This window comes from Battus philenor, unplaced genomic scaffold, assembly GCF_028537555.1.
Source record: "Battus philenor isolate CCGP_79_NKW_IND1 unplaced genomic scaffold, ilBatPhil1.0.hap1 SCAF_12, whole genome shotgun sequence".
NCBI classification, from domain to species: Eukaryota; Metazoa; Arthropoda; class Insecta; order Lepidoptera; family Papilionidae; genus Battus; species Battus philenor.
The window spans coordinates 8,517,449-8,531,386 of NW_027181674.1; the positions used below are offsets into that span (position 1 = coordinate 8,517,449).

Genomic DNA, 13,938 nt, shown 5'->3' on the forward strand with positions numbered 1-13,938 from the left:
ATCTTACCTGAATATTGGAATAGGATACGCTTGCGCCTGGCATAAAAGAGCAAAATCCTGACCGGTTTTACGAGTTATGCCGGAAAATTGAACATCGTTAGAGAATGTAGGCGATTTAGAGCCAACAGGTTCTATAAATAAAAATAGGTTCGTTTATTCACCTGAATATTGGAACGGGGAAGCCTTGAGCTGGGCAAACTATATTTAAGCTTTGATTGGCAGTCCTTAGGTACCAAGAAAATTTATTATCAGTTGAAAAAGCGGGCGACTTTGTTCCGATGGGTTCTAAAATATAAACATAATTTGGAATTTAGATAGTTTGAAAGAATACCTGTATATAGGAATAGGATATCCCTGAGCCCGACACAACAATGCTAAACTTTGTCCTACATTTCTTATAAACCATGCTAACTTGTCATCGGTTGAAAACGCTGGTGATTTTGACCCGATAGGTTCTGAAAGTTTATTGATAATTTATTAACAAATGTGACATTAAAGTTCTCACCTAAATACCGGTACAGGGAACCCTTGTGCTGGACATAAAAGAGCGAAATCCTGTCTATTATATATTTCAAACCAGGCAAGTTTTGATCCGCTTGCAAACGAAGGACTTTTGGAGCCGATAGGTTCTAGAAAGACAAAAAGATGTTACTAACCGGGCTAGGCGAACAACACCAACAATCGTTCTAGGATATTATTATAGGTTTTAAACGCAGATTGTAGAATTCACGATACGACAACTCACCTAATCACCGGAACTGGAAAAGCTTGTGCCAAACAAAGTAATGTAACACTGGAGTCGGTTGTGAAGTCGACAAATTCAATGACTTTCGTGGGAACTTTCGGTGGGGCACTATTTATTGGTTCTAAAAGGAAATATTGACATTAATCACTGGATCGTTTGCAATATTTACCTTGAGAGAGGAACCGGGAAGGCTTGTGCGGGACACAGCAATGTTACACTAGTATCGACATAAGTATCGAACCCTCTAACATTATCCACAGTCGGAAACTTCGGAGGAACTCTTCCTACTGGTTCTAGATGAGCATGTAATAAAAATTTTAATGAGAAGATTTTTTATCAATTTATTAGAGAGCATTTACCTGAATATTGGTACAGGGAAGGCTTGCGCCATGCAAAGCAACGTGCTCGTATCATTTAATGATACTTCCGATATATCGATCATTTTACTCGCTACTTTCGGAGCGGCACTGCCCATAGGTTCTAAAGAAGAAGAAATGAAAGGTATAAAAATCTTATATGGATTTTATTATACCTGTAAGCTGGGGCAGGGTATGCTTGCGCAGGGCACAAGAGTGTGACGTTATCGTCTTCTTTTGAATCGAAGGCACGACTTTTGTCACTAGTCGTAAATTTTGGCGATACTCGACCCACCGGCTCTAAGAATAAACCGTTTAAGAAATAATTACTAACATTGACAAAATAATTACCTGAACAATGGAACTGGGAAGGCCTGAGCAGGACATAATAGTGTCAAACTTGTGTTAAGGAGGGCGCTGAAACCTCTCGAACTATCCATCGAAGGGAATTTTGGTGAAACGCGGCCCACTGGCTCTAAGAATAAATCGTTTAAGAAATAATTACTAACATTGCCAAAAAAATTACCTGAACAATGGAATTGGGAAGGCCTGAGCAGGACATAATAGTGTCAAACTTGTGTTAAGGAGGGCGCTGAAACTTCTCGAACTGTCCATCGAAGGGAATTTTGGTGAAACGCGGCCCACTGGCTCTAAAGAAATAACATGTATGTGTATAAAATGAAATACCTGAACAATGGGGTAGGGAACGCTTGAGCTGGACAAAGCATTGTCACATAGTTTTTAGATGAAAATGTAAAGCTTCGGCCAGTTTCCGTCGACGGAAATTTCGGTGACACTTTTCCCATTGGTTCTGTTTACCAAAATAAAACGTAAAATATTTTCCATTAATGCGATCTTGAAAACTTGTGTTTAAGTACAAAATAGGTTTCATTACTAAGCTAGTACGACAAAAAGTTTTCGACAAATGGTATTACATCTACCTAAACATTGGAACAAGAAAAACCTTCACGTCACATAATAAAAACCTTTAATTTCTACCAAAATTGAAAAATCGTGACTTTCCTGAGGCGATAATTTTTTCATAGTTTTGGGATAAAATAAAAACCATTAGGTAAATATAAATCGGTAAAAAGGTAACGAAGTTGTGTAACTTTTTTTTACGGAAAACAATAAATATATACCTGAAAAGTGGGATGGGAAACGCCTGTGCGGGACACTGTAATACGAACGATACATTGGTCTTGACTCCGATCATCGTCCCCATTACTACAGATGCAAATTTTGGCGGTACGCGTCCAACGGGCTCTATAGAAACGTCCAGATTTTTATGTGTGTAAATTTACCTGAATAATGGGGAAGGAAATGCTTGAGCAAGACACTGCAGCGCATAGGATGCAGCTTTCCTAACGTCGAACATTGTCCCAGTTAAGACCGTTGAGAACTTGGGGGGAACACGGCCGACTGGCTCTAAAAATTGGTTTAAAAAAAGAGTATATGGTAATTTAATATTACCTGAATATGGGAACAGGAAAGGCCTGCGCAGGGCAGAGTAATGTAAATGACGAATCCAACATAGTTGTGAACGTGATGCTCACTTGGGTTGTTGACAGTTTAGGTGGCACGCGCCCTATCGGTTCTGAGAAATATGCAATTTGAATTTAGCTCTAAAATTCGCCTTACCGGTACATAGGTGCAGGATATGCCTGTGCAGGACATAGTACAGCGAGGCAGGAAGATTCTCTAAACAGGAAGCCGCTGGTGATCTGTGTGCTACTGGGAAACTTCGGTGGCACACGGCCCACCGGTTCTGCGCATGTTGGGAGAAGGCGGATTTATGAGATTTGACCACAAACATAAAGAGAAATATATTATAATATCTATTCACCTATTCCTACCATTTCCTATGCATCAAGGCTTTGCAGGATACCCTATCCCAACATTCAGGCAAATTCATAATCTTAATGAAAAGCAGTAACAAACATCGGGTGCTTTTGTTAACACTTTTCAGTTAAAACAACCTAATCTATTTTGTGCTATATGCCTATCATGTATATTATTTAAAAATTAGGTGTAATTAAAATTAAACATTTATAATTGCACCATAAATAGATTACATTGCCTTCCTCAAACAAAAATTAAAAAACGGAATGAAATATTTTACTTTTATATCCCACATCATAAACTTTAAATTTTGAAATATAATTAAGAAAATATTTCATTTATCCATTAATAATTTAAGTATCTTGCAGTGAAAATAAATATATATGCTATTTTTTATTCACAAATAGTAAAAAAAAACTGATTTTAAACAAAATTGAATAAGGAGTTGAAAACTTTTATCCTGTACTTTTATTTTCTATACAATTAATATTTATTTCCACTTTAAGATTACCAAAAAGCGCCATGAATTCATTGTGTACAAAAAGAATCAGACTTTATTTTTAAAATACTTTGAAGGTGTACACTTTTTAAAAATATTCACAAAAGCAATGAATTTATGGCACGAAAGCAAAGTGTAAAAAACTTACCGGTAATAACTAATCGTCCTTTAGTAGCAGATAGCCGAGTTTCTCCAGTCAGTCTATGTTTAGTGCGACATTGATATGATTTGTATCCATCCTCGGGACCGACATCACGAATGTGTAATTCACCAGATGGAAGGACTAAATATTTACCATCTGTACAGAAAGAAAGAAAACTATAGAAGCTAGTTTGCAGAGCAAATAAAAGTAAAAATGAATTTTATTTGAGTTGAAATCAGAATATTATAAATAGAATTCAAAGGCAACGCAACATAAGGTTGCGATTTACTTATAAATTTAATGACATGCATTATTCTAAGGTAGGAGGAAGCAGGATTAAGGTAGGCCGTGAGGCCCGTGGTATCAAGGGAACCCAATGTAGGAACAAATCCCTAAAAAATAAAGACCATATTAAAAACAAAATGGCTTAAAGCCATTTCGAAGACCTGTAAACAACCATATCAAATATATCATACCGTTAAAATTATCATTAGATTTAAGTTTAATTTCTAACTCTTCTTTGTCCTCGCTGATAATCCAGGAGATGACAGTAACATATTCTGAGACAAAACTGGGTATATGACATTTCAATATAGCAGCATTTCCTCTTAAGACATATTCCTCCATTAAATTTACAGCATACGCTTGAGAAACCACTGCAACAATGGAATCTAAAGTGAATATACTCACAAATGTAAAAAGTTTGATCATCAAGCAAATACCGATACACAGAACAGAGATACAATTATTAATAACATAAACTCAATAGATTCAAAACTTCTGGGATATAGGATGCGTGAGAGGAAATAAAAGGATGAACATTTGTTCAGAAAAGTTAAATACCCAGATTCTCAGAATCGACCATTTTAATTTCTTGTTCATTCTCATCTTCCAAAATTATCCACGAAATTACGGATACATATTCTGCGACGAAACTTGGGATTTGACATTTTAAAATAGCAGCGTTGCCTCGCAATACATACTCTTCCCAGAACTTAACATCATAGGCCTGAGACACGACTGTAAAAGTCATGGAATAATTTTATGAATATTTATTAAGAGTGAAGACCAATAAATAATAAGAGGCAATTTTAAAAATGTTGACCTGTGTACTAACAAAGGAACTAGAAAATTAAATGGTTTGTTATGAATAAGGATTTGAGAAGGAACCGAACCTATTTTTTGATACCTAAACTTAATTGAGAATCTAAATGTATATCCATTTCATCAGTATCTCCTTCAGATACTATCCAAGATGTTACAGTAACATACTCGCTGACAAAACTTGGCACATGACACTTCAAGATAGCAGCATTACCACGCAAAACATTTTCTTCCCAGAGGTTTACAGTGTATGCTTGAGAAACAACTAGAAAATAAGAAATACATTCAAATGAAAACAAGTCCATGATTTCTGTCAATTATTTGTTTAAGGTACAGGAGGATGGAATCTTGGCTTTACAATGCTAGTATACCTAAATTTGAATGATCTATAACACTGATATCAAGTTCATCGATGTTACTTTCTGAGATAATCCAAGAAGACACGGTTACGTACTCCGCGACAAAGCTAGGTATATGACATTTCACTATTGCAGAATTACCACGCAGTACGTTTTCTTCCATTAAATTAACTGTATAAGCTTGAGATACAACTGTAAAAACATGATAACATTATGATACTAATGAATTGAAACTTTTAAACTCTTAATTCTAGGAAAACGGGATGTGTGGGAAATAAGTAACAGTAATCCAAAAACTGAAATACCCGTAAATTCATTCGGTTCAGATTTAATCTCCAAGGTATCAGTGTCTCCCTCAGAAATAATCCAAGAAGAAACACTTACATACTCAGTAACAAAAGTGGAAATATGACACTTTAGAACTACGGCATTTCCTCGTAAAACACTTTCTTCCATTAAATTTACTGTATATGCCTGTGATACAACTGTAATAAAAATGCATAAACATCTATCAGATTCTAAGGAAAATTTACAAGGATTTCAGGGACAGAGGAACAAAATAATTTTAAATAGGAAATACCCTCTTCATTGTCAGTAATTTTAATTTCTTTTTCAATGTCATCTTCAGATATAATCCAAGAAGCTACCGACACATACTCTGTTACGAAACTTGGGATAAGACATTTAAAGATCGCCGAATTTCCTCGCAATACATTCTCTTCAACTAAATTAACCGTATAAACTTGAGAGACGACTGTAACGTAGAAACAATCAAGAGAAGCATAAACATTAATTGGAAAAGGATAAACTGGAGGATACACTAGTTGATGCAAACCAATATGTAATTATATACCATAGTTTTCGTCACTAAGGAACTCTCCTTCTTCAGAATCATGCCAAGATATTATATAAACATGATCAGATACAAACGAAGGGATATGGCATTTGAACACGGCAGCATTACCGCGTATCACATAGATATCGTAAACTTGAGATTCGTAGAATTGGTTGACAGCTGAAATGTTATATGCTTTGTAACAATAGTATTACAACAGGTCTCAGGGGTTTTGTGGAGAGCGGATAGGAACAATTGAGGTCGGACGGGCGCTCTCTATTACCATAATTGCTCTCCGAGCGACTCAACGAAAAAACAGGGATAGACTCATCGTCAGTTACCCATTCCACAACTTGAACATAATCAGCCACGAACGATGGTATAGTACATTTCACGATAGCTGAATTGCCACGCAAGACATCTTCGTCAATAACACGAGGTTCATAATTTTGATGTACAACTGAAAATTGAAATCTTCTTTATGGAACTCGAAAGAAAATTATTCAAGTGGAAAGGAAGTAAGGTAATTAATTTCTTTTTATTTTGTACTACCGGGATTAATTTTTTGATTTTCCTCAGCTAAAACGGTCTCGTTATCCATAATCCAAGCAACAACGTAAACAAAGTCTGCTACAAATGACGGCACTATGCATTTAAGAATGGCGGTGTTGCCTCGTAAAACAAATTCATCGTTTACCCTACCCTCGTAGTTTTGTAGCACAGCTGCGTAAACCAAAAAAAAGAATGTATTGGAAAAGGGAATCACAAGGAATCATAATATGAGGTTTTACCCTCATTGTTTCCAACATTATATACGCCTCCGTCGCTATCTGTCCACATTTCAACGTAAACGAAATCCGAGACAAAACTTGGCACTTCGCATCTCATAATAGCCGCATTACCACGGATTACATATTCGTTGTAGGCTTCAACCTCATACGACTGCGACACGACTACCAAAATAAATACGATTAATATAGCTGAGAAAACTGATATTAAATTTTAGGACATCTGGAAGGAGGATAATAAATTTCCTGGTACACTTCGTACCATCCCCATTGTTAGTGTTATTCATTGTCAGTATAAGTCCGTCGTCCATAATCCAAGCTTCCAAGTGTACAAAGTCGCTTACAAAAGATGGAATCTTGCATCGAACAATGGCAGCATTCCCTCTAATCACGTACTCGTTTTCGGCTTCGGTCACGTAGTACTGTGACACAACTGAAGAATATCAATTAGTAGTGTGATTGGGTATGAAAGGAAGAAGTGACGGGAGTAACACTAATTTGGAGTTTGCATTTTTATTATTTATCGAAGCCATTGTTACCGATGTCTTCAGAATAATTTATCAATGTCCCTTCTTCATCAATCCATGCTTCCACCTTGACAAAGTCCGAAACAAATGACGGGATTGAACATTTTAGGACAGCAGCATTTCCGCGTATCACGTATTCTGTTAGAATCTCAGCTTCATAAAACTGATTTACAACTGTAAAACAGACGCCACGACTATTTGTAAAACAATACACGACAGGATTGGGTTATTGTGGACAATGGGTAAGATACAAGAGCTGGCAAATCCCACCCGTGTCATTCGTTAGTAAATATTCGTCTCCATCCGAGGAAACCCAGGCTTCTACTTTAACAAAGTCGACAACGAAAGAAGGGATATTGCATTTTAAAACAGCAGCATTTCCCCGTATAATGTATTCAGAGACAACTTCAGCTTCATAATACTGCGTTACAACTGTAATCAATATTTTTTTGTTTATTGGAATAGGACCGTAAGTAAAGATAAAGGACGTAGGAATTTTCTAACATTTTTTTTCATTTATTTATGTACCGTTGCTTTCTTTATTTTCGGTAGCAGTGAAAACGTTGTCGGATTCATCTTGCCATGAGACCACAGTCACAAAGTCGGCGACGAAGGACGGTATTGAGCACTTGAGAATAGCTGAATTACCCCGAATCACATATTCATTGTTGACTTCTGACTCGTATGCTTGGTTAACCACTGTGGAAATCTTTTTCGTTTGTTATCCAATGAATAGAACGGAGTGGGATGCAAGGAAGATCATTTTCATAAGTTTTACTTAAAAGAAATAACCATAATTTTCTCCGGGATAAAAGTCTTCGTTAATGTCGGTATGCCAAGACAGAACCTCGATAAAGTCTGCTACAAAGGACGGGACTTGGCACTTTAAAATTATGCTGTTTCCCCTGATAACGTATTCCTTGTTGACATCTGTGTCGTACTGCTGGGCAACAACTGCCATATAATTGTTTATTAGCATATTAACCATGTCATATTTCCGTAATAAAACTATTTTTATAGCATTTAATTAAAATTACGAGCAAACCTGTGGTGACATTTGAGAAAGTTACACATTTTGAATAGAATTAGAAAATATTTCCTTTATTTCTGTCAAAATAAAAACATTATTCTTTTCAAATGATAACGATAAAAATATTTAGTTTGTAGAACTTATAATAGTGCAACACAAACCAACATTTACATGAAATTAAAATAGCAACAGTACTTTCATCAGTCTTTAGTATTTTATATCATAGTTAATCCTGAGAATATTAACAGTTTATAATACTTTTTTTAAGCTTTTCATTAAGTCTTTGAACTGTGGCATAACTTAACATATGTAAATCTAGCCACAGATAATAAGGAGTAACATTAATACGTGTAGATAGTAATATTCGCTTAAATATTCTGATTTTAAAATAAAAAAAAAAATTGAATAAAGGCATACCCACACATATATATTGTTTTGCTTTAGTTAATGTTTTGTTAATTTGTGTAATTTTGAAAGTTTTTCAGGAAATAGTTTTATAAAATAGATAATTGAAAACATTTTTCGAAGCACTTAAATATGCAGGCCATCTACGTTTTAGAAGATCATTATTTCCTGAATATAAGTAACGTCTAAGAAAGTGTAGGCATTTTACTTATACAAGCTAAGTGTATGGATTGATAAAAGCTGACCTATGTGATCGTTTGATAATTATAAACATTGGAATTTGCTTATTATTGCAGTGCACTATGTCGACAATACTATATACTCGTAGTTTAAAAGGTAAATCTAATGTTTCGTAATCATTTTACTTACACATAAAATTTCAAATACACTGTAATTCCATAGCGCTATGTAAATGTTGGTTTATTAAACTAAGTAATAATTCTAATTATGTTAGGTTATAATGTAATTACATATAAAAAAAGTTTCTTTTCGCTAAATCAATTAATATCATGTAACTTACCAGCTCTTACGTTGACATCACGAGAATGGATCGTACCAACTGGATTTCGGGCCAAACATGCGTAAACCTGAGCGTGAACCTCCTGACGGTAATCCTCAGCGCGAAACGGGGGAAAAACCAAGTTTCCGTTTGGCAAAACCTGTTAAAACACATTATTTTTAGTCTACAGCAGTCTACTCATTATTTGATATGCTTAAATATTTAAAATTCATGTGTCCATATGTGATATAAACTGTGGACAAAGAATGAAGAGTTGGTGTAGTGCAGACACATGTCTGGCGTATGTTACCTTAGTTACTCGTTATATATTAGGGGAACAAGCTAAAAAATAAAACTAGGTTTTGTGTATACTTGCAATATTAACGACCATAGAGCTGGTCTACGAATTATTAACAAATACTTAAATTTATCAGCGTGTTACATAGAGCTAGTCGGGTCTCGCACAATGACTAAAGTCGATGGTGGGTAATCCATAGTATTTGGCTATATTCGATTTGCGCTGGACACTGTTAGCCGTTTCGGACAGCTTATTTCGACTCGGGGCTCGCGGATCCGAAATCCGCAGTTAATAAAAAAAAGGATCCGTAATAACAGACATTACAGCAGTTTGCATTGTCGCGGACACATCGAATAGGCCAAGAGCACACACATTTTAAAGCCTGCTGACCGTTGAGCTGACCATTGATTTATTTTATTATTTTGTATGATACAAAAATATCTACCACACTTTTTATATGACTATGATATGACTGCTTATGTACATCATGAGAAGTATGGCAGAAGATGTCAATCAGATATTTATTAGAATCAGTCCGAACACCTCTATACGATATCTTTCAACTTAAGGCTACGGGGGTTCAAAACGCGCTCCAATGTGAGAAGAGCCCACAAATATCACTGTTTTTTTTTCTTCTGAGCACTTTTACAATAATCTTAATACGGTTAAAACAATCATTCCTAAACTTAAGAATCCTTAATACATATAATAAGATATTTTACCCATTTTTGTATTGAGAACTACTTTTTTTTCTCTCTTTTATTAAATCGCAAAAAGTTGTCTATGAAAGATTTACTAATTACAATTAACGATGACATTGTGGATGTCAGCATTATATGTATAGTATTTAAAATATAGAACAAAACATACAACCGATGCAAATTATAACGACAACGAACCTGTCGCAGTCCGGGTACGTCTCCTACAGCGGTTCCATCAGCTCGAACCCAGATGACGTCAGGCGTGGGAGAACCTCGTGCAGCGCATTCTACTACGGCTCCGGTGGTGTTGCTAAAATCTACTCGGTTCGGTGGTTCTTTCATGAAAATCGGGCCAATCGTTTCATCCTCGCATTGCACTGCTCCTGCAGAAAAAAAAAATGTTGTTAAACTTATACCAGTTTGATCATATACTTGAGTTTGTATAACAGTACTAAGTGTTAATCAAATTATAGAATCAGTTAAAAACACATATAACATAATGTTTTCAATGAAGTACTTGATTCAGCATTATCAAATTTGTATGTTGTACGTAATTTTATATGAGATCGTTGTATATAATGATCAACACTTTATTCTAAATCTGTGTTAAATATTTAGACGTATTTTCTAATTAGGTTTCTAATTTAAAAAAATTGTTATATTACAATAAAGCCTACCTGCTGTTTATCAATAACATTATCTGTTATTACGTATCTCGTTCTGTCAAAACAGTAACGTTAATTTGCAAGAAACTATCTGAAATGGCGATCGCGAAAGGCACATTGTTTTTCTTTTGGTAAGAGCTTTTAAAGAGTAATTATAAAGTAATGAAAATGTAAATTTGGTGTCGATTAATATATATACGTAATAATAGTAATATACTAAACAGTGTGTTCAAAATTAGAATATTTATATCATGAATAATTATTATTGCTATCTGTTCCTACACATTTTGAAATGCCAGAAATAATTGGCCTGTCGCATTAAAATAAAAGAATTATGTAATGCATTTCAGAATTTTTACTTTATAAATGGTGATTGAAAATAGGTGCAAATGCTTTAAAGCTTTTTGCTAACATAAACACCATACTCCTTTAAAGCTTTTGCATCTATAACCAGTCACCCTGTATACAGTTGACTTTTCGAATAGCCCCGCAGATGTGAAATTAAGAACATTTACGACTTATTAAAATAATCATCGTGTTTCTCCCTGAGAATATGGTGAGCTGATTTTCAAAAAACTTTTGACATATTTTGTTTTGTAATAGTTTTTGTCGGCTCTATTGTGTTTATATACATTTAATGGAATTTAAACTAAAGTACAACATGCTTGCCCGGTAACGGATCTATTGCGATAATTGAACTTTGGATATTTTCATGACGTGATACTATAAAGTAATGAAATTTATTTTTAAAATTATCTTAACAGATTATAAAAAACTAATTAGTTTTGTAATTTTAGTCTGATTATGTTGCAATTGTTTAAATATTTTTTAATTCTTCTCTCTCGTGGTCAAATAGTTAACAGCCCTTCATGGGTCTGAGTGTATGTATATATAATTAATTTTAACAATATATTTTAGACCTTCCTTTTTTTACTTTTAAATCTAAAATTAGAAACAGATTATTAAATAAATTAGATTATAGCATTAAATAGTCTATATTGGATCGAAACGTGTGGAACTTAGTTCATTTACTCGTTTACATGATAGATATTATAACGAACACATGAAAATTTGTTAAATTTCATCTAGTAGAGCAAGCGTTGAGTTTCTGGCGGGCTCTTCTCAACAGAATAGCGTTTCGTGCTGGTATGCTTCCTACTATAATACTTAAAATGTTAAAATAATCGATGATCGAGTTCGAATCGAATCGACAAAAGCACGTTTAAATGCGGATATGAATAAAAATATTATGAAATATATTGAATTTGTACTTTCTGAAACTGCTCTACACCCTGAACAGAGTCAAATAAGAGAGTAATATTAGTTTACCTTTTATTCAGAAAAGACTTATTTTTAGACATGAATATGATATTTAGGTACTATTTGATAACCAAAATTATAAAGGAACTGAACTGTTTAAACTGCCTAATACCTGCACTTACAATAGCTAATTATTTTTTTACTTATTTTATTTTGTGATCTATAAGAATGGCTTAAGGCATTCCACCTTAAGTTATATATTAGAAGAACACGGTCAAAAAAATTGTTCAATAACCAGAGACGGAAGCTAAGAAAGTTCAATAATGATGAAATAATGATAGCAAAAAATTAATTGTTAATTTTTCAAGACCTTTATTCGCTATCATACATAATATAAGAAGATAGTTCATAATTGTATTGTGTTGGAATCGTGTTTTGTAATGTATGTTATACAAAGTTAAAGTGACATCGCACGATCTTTAAAATGACTGCCTAGACTAATTTTTCTTTTATATAAGACAATATTTTTGCACCTTTCTTTATTAGGTTAAGGAACACGGAGACATGTACATAACACAACCTACCACGTCACGTGCGCGAAGTATGCTTAAATACGGTGCGTGGATAAGATGCAAGCCCTATGCACCAGTTGAGATCTCGACCCAGTTTCGAATGACGCCCAGAATAATGACACTGCATCAGCAAACGACCTCGATTTGTCTAATGTTTTAAGCGGCCGCTGCTCAAACCCCAGCATTCCAAATTTATGACAACATTATTATTATTATTATAGCCTCTTTATTTCCATAATGAATAATATATTTAACAAGTAAATCATTAGATTAATTATTACATAATAGGTGCATGCACTAAAAAAAAGTTATTACTATTATTAGTCCTTAAATTTAAATTCCAATCATTATAAATAATTTCAATGTATATAAAATTTAAATGATAAATGAATTATAAAAAATCAAAATGATAATTCATTTTCATAAATTATAAATCACTATGGAGCCCTCTAAAGGATTCCACCATTTTGCTCCAATCTGTCTGTATTTTACTTCGGTGATCCAGTTTTCACCAGTTTTTCTTTTTATTTCCTCAATCCATTTTACCTTTCTCTACCTCTTAATTTTTAATTTGTTGGTGTGCCTGCAATATGACTCGCCCAGTTATATTTTCGTTTTTGAGAATATTCTAAAGCGTCTATTATTTTTGTTGTTTTCCTTATATCTGTATTTCTTTTCCGATGTTTTCTTTTTATGCTTAGTAGACTACTTAGCTGCGCTACGCAGCGATGGAAATAAGCGATGACAACACATATTAGATATTTAATTTTGCGGAAGTCCATCCTAAGCAAGAAAAGGACTAATATATAACTACTTCCGCACATGCATTCGTAGTCGTGCAATAAAGTGCACCGCCCGCCAGCCCGCTGATAAATGCGCATGCGGCAAACAATGCGAATTACACAATTACCCCCGCTAAATCACTCAACACGTGTTTCACCCCTCCACGGGGCATCTTCAGGAGTAAATTACTCTTAACTTACTTAATACATATTAGAACTAATATATTTTTTATGAACATTAAAGTTCAATTTGTTTGTTTATGTTTATTACACGGAGAATAAGATTAAAGATAAATATAAATATCAAAAAAAATCCTTATTAACTCAAACATTAGGGGTACGGCGGTTCCGACCGGACTAATATCTCGTTTACTTATACAGAATGATTGGTCATGGGTGCTTTTGCTCATTGCTCATACTTATTGACTAAAAATTAACCTATTGTATACACCAACAATCAATGGTTAAGGAATAATAACTGATCTGTATTGGAATGATAATACAGTAAGAAAATACTTTTGCAAAATGT

At 34.2% G+C, this 13,938-nt stretch overlaps 1 protein-coding gene across 23 annotated transcripts in view; it reads right to left on the reverse strand.

Moving 5' to 3' along the window:
* Positions 1 to 13,938, reverse strand: part of Dscam1 (Down syndrome cell adhesion molecule 1) — a 77,753-nt gene that overhangs the window by 48,838 nt on the left and 14,977 nt on the right. For 14 of the 23 annotated variants that reach the window (XM_068776694.1, XM_068776707.1, XM_068776699.1 and 11 more), the window contains exons 3-6: positions 10,329 to 10,513; positions 9,153 to 9,291; positions 7,468 to 7,629; positions 3,591 to 3,740 (exon numbers count right to left, since the gene is read on the reverse strand). In XM_068776694.1, coding sequence (XP_068632795.1) covers positions 3,591 to 3,740; positions 7,468 to 7,629; positions 9,153 to 9,291; positions 10,329 to 10,513 — 636 coding nt within the window. Of the gene's footprint in view, positions 1 to 1,277; positions 1,402 to 1,627; positions 1,752 to 2,574; positions 2,699 to 2,742; positions 2,870 to 3,590; positions 3,741 to 4,427; positions 4,593 to 4,773; positions 4,954 to 5,900; positions 6,063 to 7,209; positions 7,372 to 7,467; positions 7,630 to 9,152; positions 9,292 to 10,328; positions 10,514 to 13,938 lie in introns of those variants that run through there. The other 9 variants (XM_068776704.1, XM_068776696.1, XM_068776701.1 and 6 more) reach the window with 7 other exon arrangements.